Source organism: Dermatophagoides farinae, chromosome 3 (genome assembly GCF_024713945.1).
Source record: "Dermatophagoides farinae isolate YC_2012a chromosome 3, ASM2471394v1, whole genome shotgun sequence".
In the NCBI taxonomy this organism is placed as follows: domain Eukaryota; kingdom Metazoa; phylum Arthropoda; class Arachnida; order Sarcoptiformes; family Pyroglyphidae; genus Dermatophagoides; species Dermatophagoides farinae.
In genome coordinates this window covers 4,922,876-4,949,706 of record NC_134679.1, presented here as the reverse complement: position 1 = coordinate 4,949,706, position 26,831 = coordinate 4,922,876, and the positions used below count along the sequence as shown (strand labels likewise).

The 26,831-nt window shown below is 31.0% G+C and overlaps 6 protein-coding genes across 16 annotated transcripts; 2 read left to right on the top strand and 4 right to left on the bottom strand.

Annotated features, from left to right (window-relative positions):
* Window positions 1–521: 521 nt before the first annotated feature.
* chico (insulin receptor substrate 1 chico) lies at window positions 522–9,938 on the top strand. 9 transcript variants are annotated; one of them, XM_075728959.1, is made up of 7 exons: window positions 522–884; window positions 961–1,220; window positions 1,355–1,554; window positions 4,947–5,418; window positions 5,480–5,792; window positions 5,853–6,864; window positions 6,928–9,938. In XM_075728959.1, exons 4-7 carry the CDS (start codon window positions 5,155–5,157, stop codon window positions 9,743–9,745), a joined length of 4,407 nt encoding a protein of 1,468 aa, XP_075585074.1. In that variant the 5' UTR covers window positions 522–884; window positions 961–1,220; window positions 1,355–1,554; window positions 4,947–5,154; the 3' UTR covers window positions 9,746–9,938. The 9 variants fall into 9 exon arrangements, with proteins under 9 accessions (XP_075585074.1, XP_075585075.1, XP_075585076.1 ...); XM_075728960.1 differs by adding an exon at window positions 3,142–3,389 and having other exon boundaries at window positions 522–1,220; XM_075728961.1 differs by lacking the exon at window positions 1,355–1,554 and adding an exon at window positions 4,604–4,854 and having other exon boundaries at window positions 522–1,220; window positions 5,069–5,418.
* Window positions 9,939–9,989: 51 nt separating this feature from the next.
* Traf4 (TNF receptor associated factor 4) lies at window positions 9,990–12,636 on the top strand. The gene is made up of 2 exons (XM_047058589.2): window positions 9,990–11,474; window positions 11,530–12,636. The coding sequence occupies exons 1-2, from the start codon at window positions 10,334–10,336 to the stop codon at window positions 12,531–12,533; spliced, it is 2,145 nt and encodes a 714-aa protein (XP_046914545.2). The 5' UTR covers window positions 9,990–10,333; the 3' UTR covers window positions 12,534–12,636.
* A 114-nt stretch (window positions 12,637–12,750) lies between these two features.
* LOC124495264 (very long chain fatty acid elongase 1-like) lies at window positions 12,751–18,161 on the bottom strand. The gene is made up of 2 exons (XM_047058604.2): window positions 16,287–18,161; window positions 12,751–13,395 (listed from the first exon to the last, which is right to left on the bottom strand). Exons 1-2 carry the CDS (start codon window positions 16,831–16,833, stop codon window positions 12,965–12,967), a joined length of 978 nt encoding a protein of 325 aa, XP_046914560.1. The 5' UTR covers window positions 16,834–18,161; the 3' UTR covers window positions 12,751–12,964.
* A 1,427-nt stretch (window positions 18,162–19,588) lies between these two features.
* On the bottom strand, window positions 19,589–20,502 carry LOC142597373 (very long chain fatty acid elongase 1-like). Its single transcript, XM_075729104.1, has one exon. It carries the CDS (start codon window positions 20,186–20,188, stop codon window positions 19,589–19,591), a length of 600 nt encoding a protein of 199 aa, XP_075585219.1. The 5' UTR covers window positions 20,189–20,502.
* A 248-nt stretch (window positions 20,503–20,750) lies between these two features.
* LOC124495252 (alkylglycerol monooxygenase) lies at window positions 20,751–24,326 on the bottom strand. Of its 3 annotated transcripts, XM_075728968.1 has the most exons (8): window positions 23,987–24,326; window positions 23,249–23,490; window positions 22,815–23,188; window positions 22,627–22,754; window positions 22,304–22,559; window positions 21,656–22,234; window positions 21,509–21,591; window positions 20,751–21,452 (listed from the first exon to the last, which is right to left on the bottom strand). In XM_075728968.1, the coding sequence occupies exons 3-8, from the start codon at window positions 22,971–22,973 to the stop codon at window positions 20,918–20,920; spliced, it is 1,740 nt and encodes a 579-aa protein (XP_075585083.1). In that variant the 5' UTR covers window positions 22,974–23,188; window positions 23,249–23,490; window positions 23,987–24,326; the 3' UTR covers window positions 20,751–20,917. The 3 variants fall into 3 exon arrangements, with proteins under 3 accessions (XP_075585083.1, XP_075585084.1, XP_046914546.2); XM_075728969.1 differs by lacking the exon at window positions 23,249–23,490 and having other exon boundaries at window positions 22,815–23,128; window positions 23,987–24,209; XM_047058590.2 differs by lacking the exon at window positions 23,987–24,326 and having other exon boundaries at window positions 22,815–23,128; window positions 23,249–23,422.
* Window positions 24,285–26,557, bottom strand: LOC124495253 (alkylglycerol monooxygenase). The gene is given in 7 exon segments (XM_047058591.2): window positions 24,285–24,914; window positions 24,971–25,053; window positions 25,115–25,693; window positions 25,763–26,018; window positions 26,086–26,120; window positions 26,122–26,214; window positions 26,276–26,557. Coding segments are annotated over 7 exon segments (1,740 nt in total). The 5' UTR covers window positions 26,435–26,557; the 3' UTR covers window positions 24,285–24,379.
* Window positions 26,558–26,831: the final 274 nt, after the last annotated feature.

Sequence of the window (26,831 nt, the reverse complement as noted above, 5' to 3'; positions counted from 1 at the left end):
ACGGAGTTGTACATTTGTTTTCTAAATTCATCATAGGACTTGACTTATTAAATAACTTTAATGATCTGAAAGAAGCAGTAAGATATATAATACTGCCGGATACAAACCCCTGAAGAGGAGCGAATTGGTCGATAAAAAAGACGATTCTAATGATGAATATTGAATCAATTCCAAAGGTATTTTTTTTTTGTCGATGTTTGAACTCCATGATTATGCAAACAAAAATGAAATAAATATATTGTTGTAAGGCACATACAATTGGTTAAAAATTTCGATTCACAATCTATTTTCCATAATGTAAATATAATCATTAATCATTATTTTATTATTGTGAAAATTAAAAATTACCATTCTGTTTCAATATGAAATTCAACAAAATTTAAAAAAGACAAATAAATAAATAAAATTTTTTGAACAAAAAATCGCGGTTTTAAAAGGCATGTAGCTGCAAAATGAAAACAAAAAGTAGTTGCAATAAAGATTGTTATATTATATGCTGTTATGGCAATTATGACGTTATTACCGTATTTTCGCGAAATAAATCCGCGACTTATGCATAGTCGATTTTTATATAGAAAAGCATGTAAGCATATCTCTCTTTTGAAATTGATTTTTGGAATACACAGTGTATCAATCTGAGAAATCAAGGTAATTTGTCGGCTATATATTTATTTTTGCTTTACAGTTTGTGTCTTTGATGTTTGGTTATGAGAGCTTGAAATTGTTGCATCCATCCATTTGGATTCAATGCGCTCATGACATGAGCATTGTATATATTTTTTTTTATTAGGAGTTGCATTCCATCTTGTGTTTGTTGTTGTTGTTATTGTTGATGTTGATGTGATTGCGTGTTTCCATCTTCCATTGATCAGATCTTTTCTGTGGTTAGTGGATTTGTTGTTTTTGTTTTGTTTTGTTTTCGTTATTTTTATCCCCTTTTTATTCATTTTTTTTTCCAAGACTATATCGCAAGAATCATCGAGTATATAAATATTGAGTACAAACTTGGAACGGAAAAACAATGAAATTGTAATTTCAAAAAGCTATTGTTATTTTTTTAAAATAAAATTCTATCAACTTTTAAATCATCATCAATATTCAATGCAAAACAAAGTGCAATATATCTGAAAGAGAGAAAAAAAACAAACGTCATTATTTCGAACAAACAAAAACAACATTAAAACCCTCAATAACCGTGTTGTGTTTGTATTTGTGTGTGTGTGAGTATCTCAATTTCCATCAGTTTTTGTTGTGTTGTTTTTTATCAATCACCAAAAATCCAATTTCAAACCGAGTGCCTTACATTTTTTTTTCTTTTTTTTTTGTTATTGTTGGTGTTTTGTCCATATTATAGATTTATCTCAAATATATATCCGTTTTATTATGGTTATTATTAAGATCGAAGAAGAAGAAGAAGAAAAAACAAATATCCTTTAAAGATACATTTATTATCTATATCCAAACACGCTGACTACGATTGATTTCATCGATTTCATTGAATATACTCTGATGGTCAAATATTAAAAAGTCAATAGTATATGATGATAAAAATATGTACGTAAATTTTTTGTTTTGTTTTGTTCGTTTTCAATATCATCATCACATGATTATGATGTTATGAATATTTTTTTTTGTTGTAAATTTTCTTTTTTCAATTATAAATTGTAAAAACTACGATTCTATCATCGATTGTTTTGTTTGGATTTTATTTTTTTTCTATCTCTTTCTCTGTTTTTCCAAAGACATTCATTCTTTGTTTTTATGGTTCTGTTGTTGTCTTATTGGATTAGTTTAATTGCAAATATGAGACAAAAACAACTGGTTAGAATTGGCTTGTTATTGCATTTTGGATACTTTCAAAAACAAAACAGAAGAAACAAACAGGAAACATGACGTGTTTTATTTTCCAAAATAATTGTCCAGTCAGCTTAAATGGAATGATGATGATTTATTTTTATTTTTCTCGATTATTCTGTTTCAATTTGATCTTGGAATTTGAACCTTGATTAGGGTCTTTTTTTATGGAAAAACCCACACAACAGTTTATGTGTGATAATAATTACATATAGGCATCTTGATTATTTTTTTTTGTTATTTTATTATGATTGACCAAATGAAAAATGTCAACGCCTTGAAAAACAAACAAACAAGCAATAATTTATAAGCCATTTCAACAATAATAACTGTCCAGGTGTGTGTGTGTGTTGTTTCCTATCTGCCTCGAGGTTCAGAAACAAAAAAAAATAACAAGGCCATTTAATTTTATATATGAATTTGATTCGATTATTTTTTGACTGTCAATAATCATCATCATCATTTTTTATATATTATGTATCCATGGCTTTCAAATTAAAACCACAATTTTGTTTTTTTTTGTTTTTTTTTTTGCTATTCTGACATGAATGGGTTGTGGTGGTGATTTTTCTATTTTGCTTTGGACAAATCTCTTTAATTAATTAATTGCTTTATTATAACGTTTTCATTTTTCTCGTTATACATGCCTATATATATATCATTAAATCATTATATCGATCATTGTGATCTTCAATATCGAATGCTGTTATTGTCATTGTCGTCAATGACAAGTCTTAATATACCTGTTATTGTTTTTAAATAACAATGTTTTTTTTTCGCCAATGAGGATACAGTTATCTTGTGTGTGTGTGTGTGTGTATGTGCCAGATATCTTGTAGTGATAAAAATTTAGAAAACAACAAGTGCCACCGGATAAACAGACAGCCATTTGGCGCCTTTTGTTAACAAAAGAAAGATTCACTTTCTCGATAATGTCACATTCTTCTTTGAGCAATAACAATCAATGAGTATCAAAAATTTTATAAACCAAAAAAAAAAAAAAAATGAAAATAAAGTATGCCATCTCTGTATTCGAATGCATTCTCTCTTTATTTTTATTTTGTTCTTGATTATCATGGACTGTTTTTTATTTATTTGAAAAAAAAATTTCACACACACACACACACACACACAGATACAACCATTCAATTATTCAGTCTGTCAGTATATTATATCAGTAACAGCAGCAATAATAATAATAATAATCATCATCATCATCATATATTTAATATCCTTGGTTTTTTTTCATTTTTCTCTTTGGCGGTGTTTTAATAATAACATTCAAAGACATCAACAACAACAACAACGAAGATGGTGACAAAAACATTTTCTATATAGAATGTTTATGTATGGACACATCATACGACAACAATAACAATAATAATAACGACAACAGTGAATACGACGACCATTTTAGTAACATCATCATCATCATCATCATCATCAGCCAAAATAATAATAATAATAATCCTATGTCTGTGTTGTGTGTACTTTTTGTTTTTGTTCACAATATTCAACCATGAATGATGATCTAGGTTTGTGTGTTCCTTATATTAATGCCGGGTGGTTGATTTTGGGTTGTTTTTGTTTGTGACAAAAACAATTCATAAAATAGCATGAATGAAATTGAATTGATTGTTATCGATTTGAAATGTGAGAAAAAAAAACTAGAACAACAAGAATCGATCCAGAATTTAGACTATTCTGTCTGTACCACTTCTAATCCATCTATCTATCTATCTATATATATAAACGATGGTAGTGTTTTTGACAACTTGTCTGTTGCAAAAAAAAAAATTCTTTTTCTTATTTTTGTCTCAGTTGGCCAAGTTTGTTGTTAGTTTCAAATCAGAATCGGCGGTATATTCATAACAATATATAAAAGTATTCATTTGTCTTTAGTGTATATACAGTGGTGGTTATTATTATTGTTATTGTTGTCGTCGTCTTCGTCGTCGTCGTCGATGATCATTATGACGGTGAATGAATTAATTTCTTTCAAATAATAATAAAAATTGTTTTTTTTCGTTTTTGTTTGACGTCAAGTGATATAATTTGTTTGTGTATGTCATTGCGGTATGTTGTCTAATATTTACAACATAGACACACTGGTTGCTTACTTTGTTATTGTGAATAGAATCGATTTATATTACTGCTATTGTTGATCAATATCATTATATATATAATATATAATGCACCAAAATAGAGGTCCAAAGACCTCATGTGTTTTGATTTTAGGTGCGTATTAGTTTTTTTTCCCATAATTTTTCATTACATTTCATTATGAATCTTAATCGATAAAAATGAACCAAAACAACAATTTGTCCTTTTTTTTGTATGTGTGTGTGAATCTTCATTTAAATATTCATCGATTAATCTATTTTTCCAATTTCGAAAATAATTGCTCTTAATTATGATGATGATAATACAATACAATTACAAACACCATTAAGCTTTTATAAAATGGTATTTTCCTCTTATCATTTTTATTTTCTGCCTGTTTTCGTTTTGATTTTGAGATAATTTAATCAAATCAACATCAACAAATATCACTGTCGATGTCGATTTTTTAATGTGTATTTTTGGAACAAAATTCCATCGAAATTAGGTAGATTTATCGTTTTCTTTAGATTTAACCTTATTGGTTCTTTTTGGTGATTCAAAAAATTTGTCACAAAAAAATTATTTCCAATACGCAATAATTTTTTGAAATATGTCATCTAATCAAATTATTTCAAATGAAAAATAGAATTGGTCTGTTATGATCGATATAATATTGCAATGGTTGGAAATCATTTCACACCATGGTGATGACCTAATCATCTATTTACAATTTGTTATTGTTAATGGTGATTAAGTTACAATCACCATGGCCATGGATGCATGATGATGATGAGAAAAACAAAGTTGTTTGTTTCCTTTCATCATCACTGATGATAAACGAGTAATTCTTTTAGACGTCATTTTATTTTCTACGTTTGTCATGCATATATCACATGGGTTAAGTCTTTATATATTTGTATTTTATTTTATTTTTTCTGTTATTTTGTTTGTTTTTTAACCAAGTTTTTTTTCGATTTCTCTCTAACCAGTTCTCAATTTGTTTTTTGTTCGTTTATTGGTTATGGTTCATTAAATTGATTTAAATACACCTATTCTCAATATGAACATCATCATCAAAAACAACAACAAACGCACAAAAAATTATCATTAGGTATTTTTTTTGTATTCACCCATGATCTCTTGAATCAAAGTTAAATATTAAATCGGACTTTTAACAAAGAGAATAATATCATAATCATGGATTCTGCAACGATTCCATTGTCATCATCATCATCATCATCGATGACGATTCAACCAATACAGACAACTCCTACAAGTAGTAAAATGACTAACATTAGTGATGAACAACAACAACAACAACAGCAACAACAATTTTTGATGGCTGCAGCAGCTATGGCTGCTGCGAATTGCCATAATAATAATAATAATTCCGTATTACTCACTGGTGCAGCACATTTCACTGATGATGTTCGTAAATGGGGCTATATGCGCAAATTAAAGGTATTCCGAAATAATGTTTTCCACCTTTTTGTTTAACTATTTGTTTATTTTTTTCATTTAGACAAACAAACGTAAATTTTTCGTTCTTCGATTGAATTCATTATTAACATTAAGCAAAGCGACCATTGCCTATTACGATAATGAAAAGAAATACCGTGATAAATGTCCAGCACGACGTACAATTGTGTTGGTCGAATGTTTTGCCGTTGCTCGAATACCCGATCAAAAACGATACGTTCTTGGTATATACACCAAAGATGATCTACTAGCCGCCATATGTGATGATGAAAAACAATTAAATGAGTGGTTACAAGCTATTCGATCTATTCTATATCGAACACCCGAATATCATTGTCGATCACTGAGAGACTTTCGTGAGTATTTTACTTTTAATATTGATCATTATTGAATGGTTTTTTTAAATTGAATTCTAGATTTTATATGGCAAGGTCATATAAATCGGGTGGATGGAGCTTTGCCACGAGCATTAATGGGCACCTACCGATTTTGTTTAATGCCAACTGTTTTGTATTTAATTCGTCTTGAATCCTCCAATTCGAATAGTAACAATAGTGTAGCAAACAGTAGCCAAGCAAATCGCTATGAATTTCCATTGTCCATAATACATCGTTGCGGGCATAAAGACAAAACTTTTTATCTGAAAATCGGTCGTCTATCAGAATTGGGTGCTGGTGAATGTTGGGTCCAAACTGATGATCAAACAATAGCTGAACATATGCACGCTAAAGTATCATCGTTCTGGGCATTGAACAAGAATTCTAAATCTGCTGATGATGGTGGCAATTCAAATAATACGACAACAGCTGCTGGTGATGATCATGGCAAAACAACGGCGACAATGTTGAACAATCATAGTTCCTCTACCGCATCATCCTTAGCCGGTTATCGACCAAGAAGTTCTTCAACATCAAATGCAATTAATTCAAATCAATTATCAGGATCATCATCGAGACAACCTCATCACTTAATGATGCACCAATTTATGCCCACTGCAGCTGTACAATTTCATCCCGGTCTTAACCAACATCATCATCATCATACAGCGAATAATCGAAACAGTATGCCTGCAACCAGTAGTAGTACATCATCGCAATCCCCGGCCGATTCTCGTGAAAGGTTACAATCATGTTCATCTTCAACCGGTGGTGGAGGCGGTGGCAGTGTCAGATCACATACTGCAAGTGATTGTAGCAATGAAGATTTATCCCAAGGATATTGTGCCAGTTCCAATTCGGCTAGCAGTGCGGCCACCACACCATTGGGTCCAATGTTTCCATCTCCATGGAATATTCATCATCTGTATCATCATGGCATGCCACATCACTTTTCACAACCACCTCCCACTTCTCATCATAATCATTCACATCAATGTTCATCATCACAAAGTTCATTCTATCTAAACAATTCGTTTGCTCAATCTTCTAGGTATGATTTTTTTCTAATCACTAACTTTATACCAATTTCATATATACTTAAACTTTTAATTAGTTCCTGTGGCGGTAGTCTTCATAATCCTTCTAATCCGATCACTAAAAATCCAACCAATTCATCAACTTCTTCCTTGTCTACTGAATTTGATATTCAAGAACAACAGCAACTTCAACAAATTCATGCCACTATGTTTAGTCCTCTAAATTGCTTAGATTTGAACCAGAATCAGCATAGTAATCTCGTAATGGGGGCTCTCAGTCAAGATAATAACGATAAAGGTTTTGGTGCTGATCTAGATCTCTATCCAGCCTATATACCGCCATTATCATCCCAATCAACATCGTCAACTACAATGCCAGCCTGTGCTAGCTGCATCCAAATGTGTTATCTGCAGTTGTTTCAACAACAACAACATTTATCATCAACTACATCCGGTCAACCCACACATCAATCTCCCATAACATCCCCAAAATGTCATTGTTCTGCATGTTTGATGCATTCATTTACACATGAATCTTCTAGTTCGATTTCATCATCGTTATCATCATCGAATACCAATTGTACTAATAATGGGGGTCAATCGGGCGTTCAAAATCATCATTACTTACCTACTATACCTGCTGGCGAACCGTCAGATTATGTTCCAATGAAACCGATGAATGCTCACAGTCCAAATAATAATTCGAGTGCTGATGATCAGATTAGGGGTGATGACATATCGAAGAAAAAATTAGACAAAACTGATGAGGAGGAGGAGAATTGCTACCTTCACATGTCACCATTGGCTGTCGCTAATGGAGATGGATCAAATCCGATGGTAACATCTACATCTAATAGTGTGTCCAATAGTATTGAATTCAATTTGGAAAAATTACGCTCTTATATTCGAGATGATGACCATACAGTCTCTACTACTGCCAAGACTGTACCAGTGACAATTCCTGCAAACATGAATGAATCTAATGATGATACCATATTCAATGGCTTGACACGTGCCTATTCAACCGGAAGTAAGCCTCAGCCATTAGCGCCATCATTAGGTTCACAATGTAATAATCAACCTGTAACGACCAAAACAAATATTGGAACAGATAAAGTTAATAAGCAGCAACAATTACCAACCCCATCATCATCATCTTCGAAGTCCACTACAACTAGTCACCAGATCCGTAATCGAGCATCCTCGACTGGTAGTCATGGAATGAAATTCAGTGCATTCCTTAGTTCTCGACGTAAGAATAAAATGTCAGCAATTATTCCGATCCAACAACAGCAACAAATGACAAATCCTCAATTCCATAATGATTTTCAACATAATTGCCAATGGCCATCATCGATGGAGACGGCTTCTAGTTCATGTTGTTCTCTAATCGAAGAACAATCGACAAACAAATCGAACAAAGCAGCCAGTGCTCCCATATTGTCATCATTAATTCAGCCAAGAGTTAGAAGCTTGACATTAGGATCAAAGCCCGCTGGTCTTCGATTGCATAATCTATTCAAAAATAAATCAACCAGTGTAACCGCGACATCATCTGTAAATCAAATCAATCCCCTTTTGCAATGTACATCACAAATACCGCCGGATATTCTTGCCAATCTATATGGTCATTCGTTGATCCCGAAACCACATGCATCTTGTACTTGTTCACTTCATCATCATCATCATCATCATAATCATTTTGCTCATCATCACCATCATATGACAACAGCAGCACCGACAACTTCTCAACCAGTGCCACATTTAAACAATCACCCGATGCCTGTATCATTTTTACCGGAAGAAGGAGATCTGATGGAAATTGACTATTCTGCAAACAACAAAAGTAAAGATCACCGATTTCATCAGAAGCATCACCATCACCACCATGGTCATCATCATCACCATCATCATGCGAAATCAATTGCAAATAATCAAAAGACCAATGATTCATCGAATGAAACAATTCAAAGTGAATTAGATACCGACGAAAAAAACATTGATATTACCTCAGAATCCAGAACAAAATCGGCTACCTCAGATTTATCAAATCGAAATCGTAAGAACTCGGATTCCTCCCAGTCAAATTCTGAAATAGTGAACAATTCTCATAAATCATCAATGAATGAGGTTCAAACCCAAAAATCTAATCAAAATACATTGGATCATCTAGTTCATACATTAAAACATACATTATCCATACATGGTTCAAAACAGCTACATTCGATCAATACATCACCATCATTTTATGATGATAATGACGATTATATAATGTTCACACCTGGATCACAGAAAAATAACCATAGCAACGTACTTTCAAAATCATTACCTGAGCAAGATATTATCAATACAAAAATTAATCGTAATTTGACAACGTATTCAGATCAATCTATAGCACCATTGGCTACGAACGAAATCCTCAGTGATGATGATCAAAAACCTGTACATTTGGCTGAAGAAGAAGAATCATTGTACGTATTGCTATCACCAGATCAATCATCATCAAGTAATAAGGCATCTACTACTTTAAACAGTGGAAATAAGAAATCCAATTCTAAAAAAACCAAAAGTTCCACAATGCGATCGCTATTCTCATCTATAACGATGAATACCGGTGTTGAAGGAAATCAAGGTTCTGGATCAAGATTTCGATTTATGAGAAGTATTAGTAGTTGTAATAATAATAATAATGATAATAATTCCATCAAATCAACGGGTAAAAATAGTAGTCGCAATCAACGTCAAAGTTCATCACGATCAGAATCTTCACCGTTGGATCATCATATTCATGAAACACCTCAAACAACTGTTATTGCGACTGCTACAAAATCATCCCCATCACCGACTAACATTTCAGCCACACCACCACCACCGACTGCAACAATTATTACATGATTGTTCTTAGACTGTAATTTTTTATTGTCAATCAACTGGCCAAATTTTTTGGCCTCTATTGTCATAGAAAGAAAATCAATTCATTAATATCATCATTATATATATATATTTTTGGATAAATTGATTTGCTTATGTTGTAATAAATGCAATCAAATCATATATCGGCAAAGTAAAAGTACTTTTCATGAAAAAATCCTGACTTTCAAACTGTCCTCTTGTCCAGACAATCTATAATGATGAAGATGATGATTTTATTTGTCTTGAAAACAGGTTGTTCGATAGCCAAGTGAAAGTCAAAAAGTTCATTGGTTAACCGGTAGGCTATTAAGGAAAACCAGTTGGTAGGGTCAATCAACCTGTTGGTTCTGGGTTGTTAATGAATACGAAACATATCAATGTTATCATACCAACGCATTTTTTGCTGTACCCACCTTAGTATTTTTTTTACATCCTTGGCACAAAAGGTGTGATAACGATTCCTGGCATTGAAGTATACATCTTTCACTCAGACTTTGGTCGTCGACATTTTATGTCCGTTTATGTCGTTAAGTTTTAACTTTTACAACAGCTGAACATTTTGTCAAAATAATGGATATATCATTGATATACAGTTTGTTACTTTTGCTTTTGTCTTCGGTCTATCCGATCGACGGACATTTTCATGAAACACAATTTCCCAAAGGTTATGGTCATGTTCATCAGCTACAACCACCAATATTGAATCTATCTTATGTCGCTTCATCAGCCGATGAAGAAACGGTAACGAATGCCGAATCATTTGACATTTCTTCGATGATCACAACTACAAGTGCAACAAACAGTCCCGATGAATCATTCACTCAGGAAGATGGTTCAGTGGAACAATCATCATTCAACAATGGACCAGAAACAAGACCATCGAATGTTATTCAATATGTTTGGAATGTGTACAACTTTTCCGACATTCTTTATTCTGGTCAGGAACTAATATTCTCGCCACGATTCTATTTGAGTGAACCAGGATATCGTCTACAAATGTTGTTAATATCAAACACAACATATTCGGATATGGTTTCTTATCTAGGACTTTTCTTTCGAATTGTTGCTGGTGATTATGATTCCGAAGTAGAATGGCCATACAAATATCGAACTGTATTGTCGGTGCTCAAACATGAAGAGTTAGATGATTGGACAAATAAAGCTGTAGCAGGAAATATGGAAGATCTAAACACAAAATACAATCATACGATCATACCGAATATTGATGAATGTCGTTTGCGTTCAGCGTTTTTAAGGCCAAATTCAGATATCGAATACAGTTCCAATACTGATGGGTGTGGAAATCGTCGTCACATTCCATTAATGGCACTTGAATCGGATCAATATCTCAAAGATGATACATTGATCTTATTGCTCACTGTTTATTTAGATGCCGATTCTGAAGAAAAAACATTTCATAAGGCTGCTATGTCAATGCGTTATAATGAATTGGTTTCCAATTACCTATGGACAATTGAAAGATTCAGTCAGAAGAAAAATGAATCCGTATCAAGTGGCAAGATTGTCATTTTAAACGCTGAGCCATTCTACACTCATCCTAACGGCTATCTCATACAATTATTTCTGACCATTTTACCCAAACGGAGCGCATTCGCTATATCAATTGCATTCGTACAGGGTGATCATGATCGTTATCTTCAATGGCCATTTCCATATCCATTCGAGATGGCCATCGTCGACCAAAGTCCAGGTAAGTGTGCATTTGTTTACTTTGAATAAAAGTACTAAATGTTTTCTTGATACAGATTATTGGAAAAGAGATTTGACAATCAAAGTTAAACCATCAAAAAGTGATTGTGGTACCGAGCCATTTAGTCAGCCTGGACATCAACCGGAATTTTGTTTTCTTACTATTCAATCGCTTCAAGTGTTATCTTTGACTCATTATAATTTTCTTTTTAATGACACCCTCAAAATTCGTTTCACCACTCGATTCGAGCGATATTCATCACGACAACGTTCATCTATTTTGCTACGTAATAATCGTCTGGTGTCTGAATTTAATTGGCTTTTACCAGGATTGGTAGCCCGTTTCCAACGATACATTAGTGAACAAAGTAATCCAAGTACAACGGGAAAGAGTAATCAAACGTCTCATAAGACACATCGGTTCGTTAGCGATGAATTTTATACAAACGGCCAAGGATATCTCTGTCAGTTGGTGTTAACAGTATCGATTAAAAATATGCCCATACAATCGAATTCAGTAGATCTGAATAATACAATCAAATCATCGTCTTCATTATACGAGGAACGATCTACACAAGAAGTTCTATTATTTAGTCTCGAATTGGTTATCATTGAAGGTGAATATGATCGATTCTTAGATTGGCCATTCAACAATGCTTATGAATTAGCCATTGTTGGCTACAAAAATATGGTCGATACAGCAGATCAAATCAACAATGGCGGTCAATTTTATTTCGATAAATCTACTAGCCAACATACAAAACAATCTCCACGTACCAATTCTAAATTGATTGTACCGATGGCACAGATCGAGAATGGTCTTTGTTCAAAAGAGGCATTTCAAAAACCTATCAAACAAAATCCTCCTTGTGGTGTTAAAGAATTCGTCCAAATGGATCTTTCCGGCTCAACAGATCCAAAGCAAATGAAATCTGCCAAAGAAATGATCATGAACGCTGATGGCCGCATAAGCAACAATCCAAATACTAACAACTATGAATTGGGATCCTTAAGTAAAACCGATGAAGATCTTCATTTACGAGTTAGAATTTATTTGTAAAATATAATTTTTTTTTCTGGTCAATTCATCGATTGTTAAATAAGGATTGATGAATAATGATAATAACAATAATAAATTCACTAATAATTTTAATCTTATCAAACCACTGCCTGAAATGAATTTTTAAATTTGTGGTACGGAAAGTAGCCTACTAATGAAAAAAGGTGGAAAGAATCAAAAGAGGTAAAATTGCCTTTTCTATGTTAACTTCTATAAATTAAAAAATAAAAAATGCCGACAATTTAATTTAATTATAATTATGAATGAATGAAAACTTTTCAACTGAATTATCAGATCGAATCGATAACAAACTTAATGAATCAAATATATTCCATTTATTACAATCAATCCAAAATTAACATATGGGCAATCGTCGATTGTATCGTTTTTTTTTGATGAAATAATTTGTCACTAATCGACAATGATGATTCTTATTCATGTTTTTTGCTGTTAACAATGCCATTCGTTGACGTGTTGCCATTGGATACCATTTGATTAATTTGGCCATTTTCATGGTGATCACAGCAATTGTCAGTAGCATCGTCAGCGACGGTGGTTATTTTATTGTTGTCAATGTATGTTCCATTCGTTGTTATTTTAGTCCTGTTATCAGCTTTGAAACGATTTATCGATGATCTATATGCACGTTTATAGAATGAGAAAAACATGGCAAAAAAGATGACTGGTTGAATAATGCCCAAAAATGTGAATATTTTGGGATAGCCTTTTTGATTGAGCAAGAATAGCCATCCATAAATACCAAAGATGACAAATTGGGTTAATTGTAATTGTGTGACATATTTCTTCCACCATGTATATCGTCGTAGACCCAATGCTGATAATGTATAATAGATGTACATTACTGTGGATAAATAAAAAGATAGAGAAATAAATTAAATTAGATTTTTCGTTGTTAATCAAAAGTTAATGAAATATAAATTTTTAACAGCAGTAGCAAAATGAAACTAGATGTTCATTTAACAGAATTCATTGTTCTCAACATGTCATCCATCACTAATCATTCATTCTTTGGTTGTTTTTGTTTGCCTGTGTGTTTTATTCATTGTTATCTGAAAGTTTGATTGATCGATCATCACGATAATCAATCACATGCAATGGAAAAAAAAATTCAAATACACCAATTTATACATGGTAGCTCTATTGTGTATTTGTAAAAGTGTAAAATCGCGAAACAATGTCGACAAATGTTGATTATGGATGATGAGAAAAACGACAAACCAAATCGAATAAAAACCCCAAACAAACAAACAAAACTTTTTTTTTGTCATCATGGCATCACCTCTATCCTTTTCTCCTTAGTACATATTGTATTGTAGGTTTTTGAATTTTTTGACCATTGTCGAAGATAACTGCTATTATTATTATTATTATTATGATTGTGATAATAAAGGATTCTATTTTTATATCAAAAAAAATCAGGCATTTCATCCCACTCATATACACACGTTATGGTTATTTTTTTTATCATGAATGAATGCTTATACTGTGTGTGTGTGTGTGTAAGGATGCGGATAACATTATTTTCATGATGATGATAATCATAATGTCTGTATGAGAAAATGGAAAAAATCAGCATGCATACAAACAACATGACTTGACTTGTAACGACTTTCTGACCTCAATCATCATCGTCATCATCATCATGATTGCAATCAAAATATCATCGGACACACACACACAAAACACATGTGTTGCATTTTGGATCTTTACTTTGGTGGATCCAAATACAACATATATAAAGAAGCAGTAAAATTCACTACAATAACAACAACAATAGGATAGGCAAAAAGCCATAACTTTAAGCAGGCAGACAGAAATATGGCCTCTTAATTCTCAAATGGCATTAATATCATGGTTAAAAATAACAAAGGTCACTTGGGATCTACTCTCCTTTGGTGGTGGTGGTGATGGCCAATAAAAAAAAATATATAATCATGGTAAAGTAATCGAAAAATTTTCAAAATTTCTAAAATTTGATTTTTATTTCGATTTGAGAAATTTTTAATCATAACAATAATTGTCAATACAACAAAAAAAAGTTTTCGTAAGAATTCAGTCGAAAAAAAATAAATTGCTTAATTTCTTCTTGTCAGGATAATGATAATAATAATAATTGATTTTAAATTAAAAAAATAGAAAATATGTGACAACTATTGTTACATTTTTTACAAAACAAAAAAAAAAATGTTTCACTTTTGTCATTATAAAGCTCAAAAATGGTGATAAGAACAGTGATAACAATCTCAAAAGGTTTTTTTTTTGTCTTGTTTTCCTATATTTTCGGATAATAAACAGCGTATATATATGACGATTGAATTTTGTCGTTATAGTCATTTCAACAACAACAACAACAACAACAACAATAATAATAAATAATAAATATATAAATAAATCTGGAAGCAATTTGTAATCACTGATAACATGATAGTTTGAACAACAACAATGAAAAACAATCAACCATGAATATGTTCAATAATGAATTGTTTGTTTACTAATTGCTGTTTTTTCCAAATCACAAAGATTCAAGTAAAGAAAAAAAATAATTGATTTCCAATTACAATGACCCTATTAGCGATTTTTTTTTTGAAATTATATATAAAAAAAGAAATTTGCTCAATTTACGTCATATTTTTTTTCGATTTATTTAGCCATCATCATGATTATCAATATAATAAGGTGATAAGGTGATGAAATAATCATTCGAATAAAAGAAAAGAAAAATCATGTGAAAAAATGAAATTTACTTTTATAAGTGATGACAATTTATTTACAAAAAAAAAAAAAATTAATTTACATATACACATCTAGGGATGACCAATAATAATAATATATATAACCAAGTGAAACAAACAAACAAAAAAAATGTACAAATTAATGGGAAATTTTTTGTGACCTTCATTTGGTGTAAATAAATTTTTTTTTTCGTTATACCAAAAAAAAAATAATGAAATATTTGTTTATTCATGAAATTTGGAACAATGTTCCACTATTAAATGTTTGCCTATTGATCATCATCCTTATTATGTAGAAAAATTCACACTTTAAAATTATCACCACAAACAAACAAACAAACAAACAAAAAAATGACCATGAAAATAAATTGAATATATAGAAACGATCAGTTTTTGTTGACGATCCAATGTAAATAAATATAGATGGCCAACAAATACAAATAATGAACAATTAATTTGAATTTTGTCAAATTATGTAATGGTCAAAGGTCATCAACACCCCAGAAAACAATACAACAGAATCGTTTCATGTATTCAATATTGAAAACTCTTTCCCTCTCTCTCGCTTGAACATGATTGATAATCATTATGAATGACAGATTGAATTGAAAAAAATCAATGAAAAGACCTTAATATTGAAATTAAAAAAAAAAATTTTAAGGAGCATGCATAACTTGTTCCATTTGACATAAAATAATAACTGGGCTTCATACGAAATGAAACAGTGATCGACCGATAGCGGTCAATGTTTTATTCATTCACATTCGTTAACTTGGTCTTGACTTGATTTTCGATAATCTTGATCATCATCATCGTATTGATGTTGATGTTGTCATAAAAATGTATAGAAGCACTATACACTTATCCAAGTTGAATGAATGAATGAATGAATGAGTGCATAGTATTGAATACATCATTGATTGTAGATATTAAATGTAAATGGATGTTGAATAAACAAATATAAATAAACATGCTTTAAATGATGATGCTTTATACTCACTGGTATGGATAAATGTATTGAGAAGTGGAAACATGGCACCAGGACCACCAGCCGGTGATACTTTGATAAACATATGAACCAATATAGGTACGATTGCATGATGATAAACATGTAAACTGGAAATTTGATTGAATTTTTTACGCAGAATAAAAAAAATCGTTTCAATAAGATCCATATATTTGCTGAGTAAATATAGATAGCTTAGGAAGCATACATGCATCGTACGTGGTGTATAATCCAAATGTTCATTACGTTCAAAATTCCATATATTAATGTCGATACCAAGATGATATGGTACCATTATCTGATAGAAAAAATATGCATTGATTATAATCATCGATAAATTATATGCAACTATCAGCGATTGTAGATTCATTGATTCACGATTTTTCATCAATCTTGGTCCAAGACTTTTGACAAAATAAACATATGCAGCAACGATTGACCAAGCCATCCATGGACCACCTTTCATCATTGGATAATTACTGATACGTGGATCACTTTCTTGTTCCCAAAAATCGAACATGTAATATTTCAATGTTTCCATTTTGTTTGACGTGAATTTGTTTCAATGGATTCACTTGATTCAATAACAATTATTTATATATAAATTACGACCAGATTAATTCGAACAGATTTAAAATTGGTTGGCAACGATTTATCAAATATTTTAACCAGTGTGAACGACGGAAGTTGACAACAATAAAAACGACAATCAAAATCATGTATTAATTAACACAGGAAAGATAATTCCAGCATTGACATCATAGATAAATCCAGTTACGGATACAAACACAAACACACTTGATCGACAATGATCAATGCTTGGATTCAATGTGCACTAGAGCTGAAATTTTGAACTGGAGAAAAAAAAAATTATATGTGTGAAAGAAAGAAGATGCAAACAAGCTGACAAGTGACAGAATGAAAGATTTGACCAATGATGAGATTTTATTTTATATACACAGTTCGTTTAACAGCTATTGTTCATTTTGTTTGTGGCCAAAATATTTTTTTTTTTTTTTTATTTTCAAATGTTTTGTGTGACGCAAACGCACATTTGCACACACACACACACACACACACACACACACAAAAAACATACACAAATGACAACATTTACCACACACAAACACACACGTTAAACATTCAAAAATCAATCTATAATAATTTGGATCGATTCGATTGGTTCACTTTGGGGATTTTCATGTACATATTGGTGTAGTTCAAGAATTTAAATAAATTTCTTATAGATTATTGAGTTACATTATTGTACAAATAGTAGTTTCTATGAAGATGATAAATTGTTATCATTACAATCTTAAACAGCAATCACAGATGAACATTTTGTATTCATGATATAATGACGAAAAATATGGTTTTGTAAAATCTTTTGAAAAATTCCATGTTTTCAAGGCCAGTTAAATGTATAACATTATTCAACCAAAATAAATTTTTTTTTTTATCTTCAAATGTTTTGTGTGACACAAACGCACATATGTACACACACACGTTAAACATTCAAATCAAGATAGACTGATTTGAATCGATTCGATTGATTCATATTGGAGATTGTTGCTTTTCATGTTCATATTGATATAGTTCCAGAATTGAAATAAATTATAAATTAGGTGGTGACGTGGTAAATACACTACAATTAAATTAAATTTCTGCACATAAATTATTTTGTGACATAATTTTTTCAGTGTTTACACATGTAATGATGACCACAAAAACAACATACAAAGAGAGCGAGAGAGAAAATAAGTTCAACAAATGTTTGGCCCTTTAGGCCTAAAAAACGAACCATTATATTGTATTATAGTATATTGTTGCTGTTGTTTGATTTATATTGAAAACCAAACACAAACAAATGTGGTGAAAATGAAAAAAAAACAAAAATTCATTATATTCGTTCTCATTTGTAATATTTCTCTCATTATTTTCAAAATTATGATTATCCTTGATAAACACTACAACAACCACCAACATCTCTCTCTCTCTCTCTCTTTCTTGACTTGGTTTGGTTTATATCCAAAATGTTTCTCTATCTTTCAAATTAAATCTTCATCTCAATCTTGATTTTTTTTTTTTGCTATTTTTTTCCATTCAAATTCATTTTTTTTTTTTTTTGGTTTCCCTTTTATCTATAGAAATAGGCAACAAATAGATTGGAAGTTATTTTTAGTTTAGAAAATGTTTACTACCTTCTCACCAGTAAATTATATATGATGATGATGATGATACTTGGAATGATTATGACGTGAGAGTCAAATAATTCGTTTTTTTCTGAAATTTTAAAATCTACTCTTTCATTATTGTAATATTGACTTTCATTTTTTTTCCTGTATGTGTCTGTGATATCGTAAACAAACAGCAAATTTATACGTAATAAATACATATATATAAGAAGAAATAAATATGACACGATAGCGTGACAAATATAGCGTTTGATGGAAAAATGAAAAGTCAAAAAAAAAGAAAAAAAAGAAAAAGAAATTGATAGGTAAAAAAAAATCACCAATCAGGGCCTCTTTGTTCATAATTTGCCATAAGATGATGATTACATAATTTAATTAACATTTTTTTTTTCATTAAAAATAATTCTCAATCATCATTATCATGATAATCATCAATGAATATGCGGTGCGAATGCAAAAAGATAATGGTGGAAAATTTCCATGTTCTTACCACATGATCATCGGATTATATAAAACAATTGATCATCATCATAATTGTTGTTTAATGAAAATTATCAATATAAAAAAAAATGATGATGATTGTGTTGAACATTAAAAAGAAAAGGGGGTAGGATTTCACTTAAAAAACAAACGGATGCAACATCCTCTGTACAATAACATGGCTATTATCAACGTCAATTATGAATTGTTTTCTATTTTTTTTTTATTTAATCAATGATTTAAAATTTTCATAAAATTTGAATATAAATTTCCAAATCAAAATGTAATTTATTTAATTGAATTTCAACATGAAAACTGATCGATCGTATTATTGGATAAGAGATAAATTGTTAAAAAGCCTATTTTAAAACTTGATAAAACTTGACAAAACTTGATAAAATTTAATATTTTGATTTTCTTTTTAAATTTAAATTTTCCTCGTTTTTATTCTTTGTAAACAACATGATTACATATGATTGATCAATCCAAAAATAGAAAGATATATTCAAAGAACTAAATTTCATTCTATGAAATACCCTACCATAAACTGGTTTCCTCAAAAATAGATTTGAAAATTGCATATCACATTCAATATCTTTTTCCTCAATAAATCGTTAACCTCTAAGATGATGATAGGCTATTTGTTAAAAAGTGAAATGAATCCTCACCTGTATGAACAAAACTGTTTATCAATGGAAATATGGTTCCCGGTCCACCATAAGGAGAAATTTTTATATACAAATGTACTAGTAATGGTGCTATCGAATGATGATAAACATGAAGCGTGGTAATTTGGTTGGATTTTTTTCGCAACACAAAAAATATCGTCTCCATCATGTCCAAATATTTGCTCAACATGAACATATAAAATAGTAACAATGAACATGATGATTGGTCGGATTCAGAAGATATGCGTTCAAAATGATGAATTTTTAAATCGATGCCGAATCGATATGCAATCGAATATTGGTAAAAGAAATATGCATTGATCATGATCAGCATTATGTCATACATAATGATTGCTAATTTCAGGCTCATAGCAGGTCTTTGTCGCATCCATCGTGGTCCAAAAATCTTGACAACATAAATATAAATGATGACAATTAACCATGATAACCATGGACCACCATCCATTAATGGATAACTTATGATTCTTGAATCGCTTTCTTGTTCCCAAAAATCGATCAATAAATATTTTAAAGTTTCAATCATTTTCATCATGTAAACATTCTTGATCAATCATATCAGAATTGGATTGTTAACTTATTGAATGATGGGAATAAGACACAATTTCATTTCGATTTCTATGATGATCAGAATATATTTCCGGACGATCAAATTTAATTACAGTAATCAATGCGAGAAACTAAAACCTTGACGAAAGAATTTAGATGATATTTGGTGATTGCAATAAATGACACCTATGTGACAAAAATTTCACAATTATATAGATTATTATTGAGTTATATTGTACAAATTGTACTTTCTATGAAGATGATAATAAATCGATATCATTACAATCTTAAATAGCAATCACAGATGAACATTTTGTGTTTGTATGTCTACGTGTGTTCATGATATAATGACGAAAAACATGGTTTTGTAAAATCAATTTTGTTTTTAAAGAATTCCATGTTTTCAAGGCCAGTTAAATGTTCAATATTTGAAAATTACTGTGTGATATTTTTGTTTTGTTTTGATCAGAATGATTGGGCAAAAAAATACAATGGCTTAATCAATGATTTAATCGTATGATTTTCGGTGTGAATTTCAGAAATCTACGTTTTTTTATTCGAATTTAATAGGTTTATTATTTGATTTATATTGGCAAAAACTTCATACAAAAAATACCAGATTTGTAATAAAAGAGAGATTTTTTGAATGCAATCGCAATCATGCCATCTGTTGATGGCCAATTCAAATGGGAAAAATTAGAAAAATTCATCATCACTAATTACCGCCAATCATCAATGTAGAATAATTGGCCATTTTAGTGATATTCTGGGCAAATGATAAGTATCTATCGAAAAAATATGTTTCGTAGTAACGTGAGCATGATGGAACGACAAACAAATAGGACATCGTTAACGGTACAAAAACGAAAACCATCATTGCCATTAGAATGAAGAATGTACTGGCTTTCAATCGAACAGGATATGTAGAATCCTGATGTAATGTTTCATCGGAATCTGTTGATGTTTGACTTTGTCCTTCATTCGAATCATAAATAATCTTTTCATTGGAACTTGTCATTTTCGGTGATTTATGTTTGTCATCAATTGTGTTAGTGGTGAAAAGATTAATAATCCACATACAAATCCAGAACATTATCGATAATAAATGTCCCAAACGAATAGTCCATAATGATAAGTGAATAAGAACCGATGTACTCTGATGCACTGGCCATTGTGTTGATTGTAATACGTATTGGTCGAATACAAAATAGACAATACAACGAAATATTTCCAATATGATCAGATAAGATCTACAAAATTAATAAATTAATTTCAGAAAAAATAAAGAAATGAATAGATAACAAACCTATTGTCGAATAGTGCACCGAATGATGTGATTGCCAACAGCAAATAAGTCATACAAAACGTCATTTTCCATGGATCGAATTTCTTATAAAATTAAAGAAAGAAATTAATCGAAATTGAAAAAATGAAAATGAAAAATGAAACTAACAATCAAAGGATGATCAGCAATCATATAGAATCCAATCAAGATGGCTACCGAATGGAAAAGAATGTAAGCCTTTTTCCAAATAGCCACATATGGTGTATAAATGTATCGAGGTGCTTTATGATCAACTTCGGGTATTTCTTCAATAAGGCCAAGGCGGGGTTTACCTGGCGACCAACCGGGTCCATAAAATAATGATGCCATCTTTTCGCGGTAATTATCGCAATTTTTAAATCGTTGCCAAACGTTTTTATAATAGCCGAACATTAATGTCATCATGTCGAATGTTTTTGGAGTTGGACTGACCGTACCAAATACAATCTTCTCTTCATCTAGTTCGACTTGATAGGTGCCAAATATTCGATCCCAGATCATCAATAATGCACCGTAGTTTTTATCAATACAATAAGGATTTTTTCCGTGATGGACACGATGTTGTCTTGGTGTATTGATCAGATATTCTAACGGACCTAGATGGCCAACAACTTCATTATGGAGCCATATCTGATAGATCAAAGAAAATTGCAGATGTACAAACAAAATCTGTGGATGAATGAATAGAGCCAACGGTATTGGGAAGATCTGATGAAGAAAAAAGCACAATGTTAAAATGAGATAATTCAATTATCTACCTTGATGATTAATATTTACATCATAGATGACCAAATCAACGACTGAATCTCGAATCGTGGTTGAAATATTAACATCTTCGGCCATATGATGGAATTGATGTGCGGCCCAAAGAAAATTGAATTCATGTAATGCACGATGAGTCCAATAATAAACGAATTCAACCAACAATAATGATATGATCCATGTGCTCGCACTATGCAATGGAAGATGCACCAAAGCATAATTTGTATATAACCAAGAGTAAATTCGCAATACTATGGTGAACATCACCACTCTTTATATAAATTAATCATTCATATTAATAATAAGTTTGAAGATAAATCAAAAAATTTCAAACAAACCTGGTCAATGTGAAGACAAGTGACGAAGCAATATTGATGAAACAATCTTCAAAACGTGACAATTGTTTACGCATAATAATACGAATAATTTGTTCGATCGTCACCATTAAAGCGATCACCGGAATAAGCTATTGTTTTTGATAAATGAACAATCAAATTATATGAAAAATTAAATCTTATCATCTTACTTTGACTTCATAGTTTGTTACATCATAAATATCATCTTTGATCGTATCATGGATAGGCATCAAATAGAAAATTGAAGCAATATCTTTTCCAGCTTCTATGCCACCATCTTTTAGACATGTAGCCAAAGTGATTGTTGTTTCATTGTTGTTGGTAATCATTCCGAATGAATATGTCGTGTGTGTTGGCAATACGAAAGCCAAATTGATAATCTTAGTGAATATGGCAAATGTTGGCCAAATTTATAGACAATGCTTAGACCGTGTTGATAATCGGTGGTAATGAATTCTACCCCCATAATTTTCTTTTCTTTTCCCTAATGAGAAAAAATAAATTTGTTGAAAAGCTTTATTTTGATTATTGGTTTCCATTTTATCTATAGAAATAGGCAACAAATAAGTTGAGAATTATTTTTAGTTTAGAAAATGTTTACTACCTTCTCTACAGTAAATTATATATGATGATGATGATACTTGGAATGATTATGACGTGAGAGTCAAATAATTAGTTTTTTTAACATCTTCGGTGGCAGAGTGCAATAACATGGCATCATCAACGTCAATTATGAATTGTTTTCAATTTTTTTTTATTTAATCAATGATTTAAAATTTTCATAAAATTTGACTATAAATTTCCAAATCAAAATGTACTTTATTTAATTGAATTTTTACATGAAAGCTAAGCAATCAAATTATTGGATGAAAAATAAATTTTAAAAAATCAAATTAGAAATAGAATCTACGTAGAATTTATGCTTTTTGTTCGAAAAAAAAACACTTGCACTCAACTTATTCGCATGTAAACAACGTAATAATCATCATCTTCAAGGTTAACGAATTATTGAGGGAAAGGATATCGAGTGTGATATGCAATTTTCAAATTTATTTTTGAGGAAAACAGTTTATGGTAGTGTTTTCTATAGAATAAAGCTCAGTTCCTTGAATATATCTTTCTATTTTTGGATTTATCAATCATAATCAATGTTTAACACGTGTAATAATGTTGTTGACAAAGAATAAAAACCAGGAAAATTTAATGGCTAATTAAAAAGAAAATAAAAATATAAACAATAAATCTATTGAGTGAAAGAGTGTTTTTTTCAAACAAAAAGCATAAACTTTACGTTGATTCCCTTTCTAGGGTTGAAAAAGTGAAATGAATCCTCATCACTCACCTGAATGGACAAAACTGTTTATCAATGGCAATATGGTTCCCGGTCCACAATAAGGAGAAATTTTTATATACAAATGTACTATAGTAATGGAGCGATCGAATGATGATAAACATGAAGCGTGGTAATTTGGTTGGATTTTTTTCGCAACACAAAAAATATCGTCTCCATCATGTCCAAATATTTGCTCAACATGAACATATAAAATAGTAACAATGAATTTTTTCTTCGCATTTAATAGATAGATTAATAGATTGTATTTGATTTTTATTGGCAAAAACTTCATACAAAAAATACCAGATTTGTAATAATAATGAGATTTTTTTAATGTAATCGCAATCATGCCATCTTTTGACGGCAAATTCAAATGGGAAAAAATAGAAAAATTCATCATCACTAATTGCCACCAACCATCAATAAAGAATAATTGGCCATTGTAGTGATATTCTGAGCAAATAAAAAGTATCTATCGAAAAGATATGTTTCGTAGTAACGTGAGCATGATGGAACGACAAACAAATAGGACATCATTAATGGTACAAAAACGGAAATCATCATGGCCGTTATGATGATGAATGTACGGGCTCTCAATCGAACAGGATATGTAGAATCTTGATGTAATGTTTCATCGGAATCTGTTGATGTTTGACTTTGTCCTTCATTCGAATCATAAATAATCTTTTCATTGGAACTAGTCTTTTTTGGTGATTTATGTTTGTCATCAATTGTGTTAGTGGTGAAAAGATTAATAATCCACATACAAATCCAGAGCATTATCGATAATAAATGTCCCAAACGAATAGTCCATAATGATAATTGAATAAGAACCGATGTACTCTGATTCACTGGCCATTGTGTTGATTGTAATACGCAGTGATCGAATACAAAATAAACAACACAGCGAAATATTTCCAATATGATCAGATAAGATCTACAAAATTAATAAATTAATTTCAGAAAAAATAAAGAAATGAATAGATAACAAACCTATTGTCGAATAGTGCACCGAATGATGTGATTGCCAACAGCAAATAAGTCATACAAAACGTCATTTTCCATGGATCGAATTTCTTATAAAATTAAAGAAAGAAATTAATCGTAATTGAATCACTTGTGAAAAATGAAACTAACAATCAAAGGATGATCAACAATCATATAGAATCCAATCAAGATGGCTAACGAATGGAAAAGAATGTAAGCCTTTTTCCATACAGCCACATATGGTGTATAAGTGTATCGAGGTGCTTTATGATTAACTTCGGGTATCTCTTCGATAAGGCCAAGACGGGGTTTACCTGGCGACCAACCAGGTCCATAAAATAATGCTGCCATCTTTTCGCTGAAATTATCGCAATTATTAAATCGTTGCCAAACGTTTTTATAATAGCCGAACATTAATGTCATCATGTCGAATGTTTTTGGAGTTGGACTGACCGTACCGAATACAATCTTCTCTTCATCTAGCTCGACTTGATAGGTGCCAAAGATTCGATCCCAGATCATCAATAAAGCACCGTAGTTTTTATCAATACAATAAGGATTTTTTCCGTGATGAACACGATGTTGTCTTGGTGTATTGATCAGGTATTCTAACGGACCTAGATGGCCAACAACTTCATTATGGAGCCATATCTGATAGATCAAAGAAAATTGCAGATGTACAAACAAAATTTGTGGATGAATGAATAGAGCCAACGGTATAGGGAAGATCTGATGAAGAAAAAAGCACAATGTTAAAATGAGATAATTCAATTATCTACCTTGATGATTAATATTTACATCATAGATGACCAAATCAACGACTGAATCTCGAATCGTGGTTGAAATATTAACATCTTCAGCCATATGATGGAATTGATGCGCGGCCCAAAGAAAATTGAATTCATGTAATGCACGATGAGTCCAATAATAAACGAATTCAACCAACAATAATGATATGATCCATGTGCTCGCACTATGTAATGGAAGATGCACCAAAGCATAATTTGTATATAACCAAGAGTAAATTCGCAATACTACGGTGAACATCATCACTCTTTATATAAATTAATCATTCATATTAATAATAAGTATGAAGATAAATCAAAAAATTTCAAACAAACCTGGTCAATGTGAAGACAAGTGACGAAGCAATATTGAATGATACAATCTTCAAAACGTGACATTTGTTTACGCATAATAATACGAATAATTTGTTCGATGGCCACCATTAAAGCGATCACCGGAATAAGCTATTGTTTTTTGATAAATAAACAATTAAATTACAAGAAAAATTAAATCTTATCATCTTACTTTGACTTCATAGTTTGTTACATCATAAATATCATCTTTGATCGTATCATGGATAGGCATCAAATAGAAAATTGAAGCAATATCTTTTCCAGCTTCTATGCCACCATCTTTTAGACATGTAGCCAAAGTGATTGTTGTTTCATTGTTGTTGGTAATCATTCCGAATGAATATGTCGTGTGTGTTGGCAATACGAAAGCCAAATTGATAATCTTAGTGAATATGACAAATGTTGGCCAAATTTATAGACAATGTTTAGACTGTGTTGATAATCGATGGTAATGGATTCTACCCCCATAATTTTCTTTTTTCCCTCCTGAGAAAAAACAAATGTTTTGAAAAGCTGTTTTTTTTTGTTCTTCGCGACAATAAATTACCACAAACTGTCCATTAAATTTATGAGGAAATTCATCGTTTTTCCATTTAAAATATATTTAAAAGTAGCATCAAAATTGAATTTTAACCATCACAAAAAAACACGCATACAAACTATGCTGATAATCTGTATCGAACAAATGGAAAATTTGTTGTTGATGAAAAGTGAGAAAATCTTACCAA

Coding starts and splice junctions, on each gene's coding strand:
- chico (XM_075728963.1), top strand. CDS start 5,155: ATGGATTCTGCAACGATTCCATTGTCATCATCATCATCATCATCGATG. Junction 5,419..5,479: donor GCTATATGCGCAAATTAAAG/GTATTCCGAAAT, acceptor TTTTTCATTTAG/ACAAACAAACGTAAATTTTT. Junction 6,865..6,927: donor TCGTTTGCTCAATCTTCTAG/GTATGATTTTTT, acceptor ACTTTTAATTAG/TTCCTGTGGCGGTAGTCTTC.
- Traf4 (XM_047058589.2), top strand. CDS start 10,334: ATGGATATATCATTGATATACAGTTTGTTACTTTTGCTTTTGTCTTCG. Junction 11,475..11,529: donor CATCGTCGACCAAAGTCCAG/GTAAGTGTGCAT, acceptor TTCTTGATACAG/ATTATTGGAAAAGAGATTTG.
- LOC124495264 (XM_047058604.2), bottom strand. CDS start 16,833: ATGGAAACATTGAAATATTACATGTTCGATTTTTGGGAACAAGAAAGT. Junction 13,396..16,286: donor CAATACATTTATCCATACCA/GTGAGTATAAAG, acceptor ATTTATCCACAG/TAATGTACATCTATTATACA.
- LOC142597373 (XM_075729104.1), bottom strand. CDS start 20,188: ATGATGAAAATGATTGAAACTTTAAAATATTTATTGATCGATTTTTGG.
- LOC124495252 (XM_075728968.1), bottom strand. CDS start 22,973: ATGATTACCAACAACAATGAAACAACAATCACTTTGGCTACATGTCTA. Junction 22,560..22,626: donor CTTGTCTTCACATTGACCAG/GTTTGTTTGAAA, acceptor ATTTATATAAAG/AGTGGTGATGTTCACCATAG. Junction 21,592..21,655: donor TTGCTGATCATCCTTTGATT/GTTAGTTTCATT, acceptor TAATTTTATAAG/AAATTCGATCCATGGAAAAT.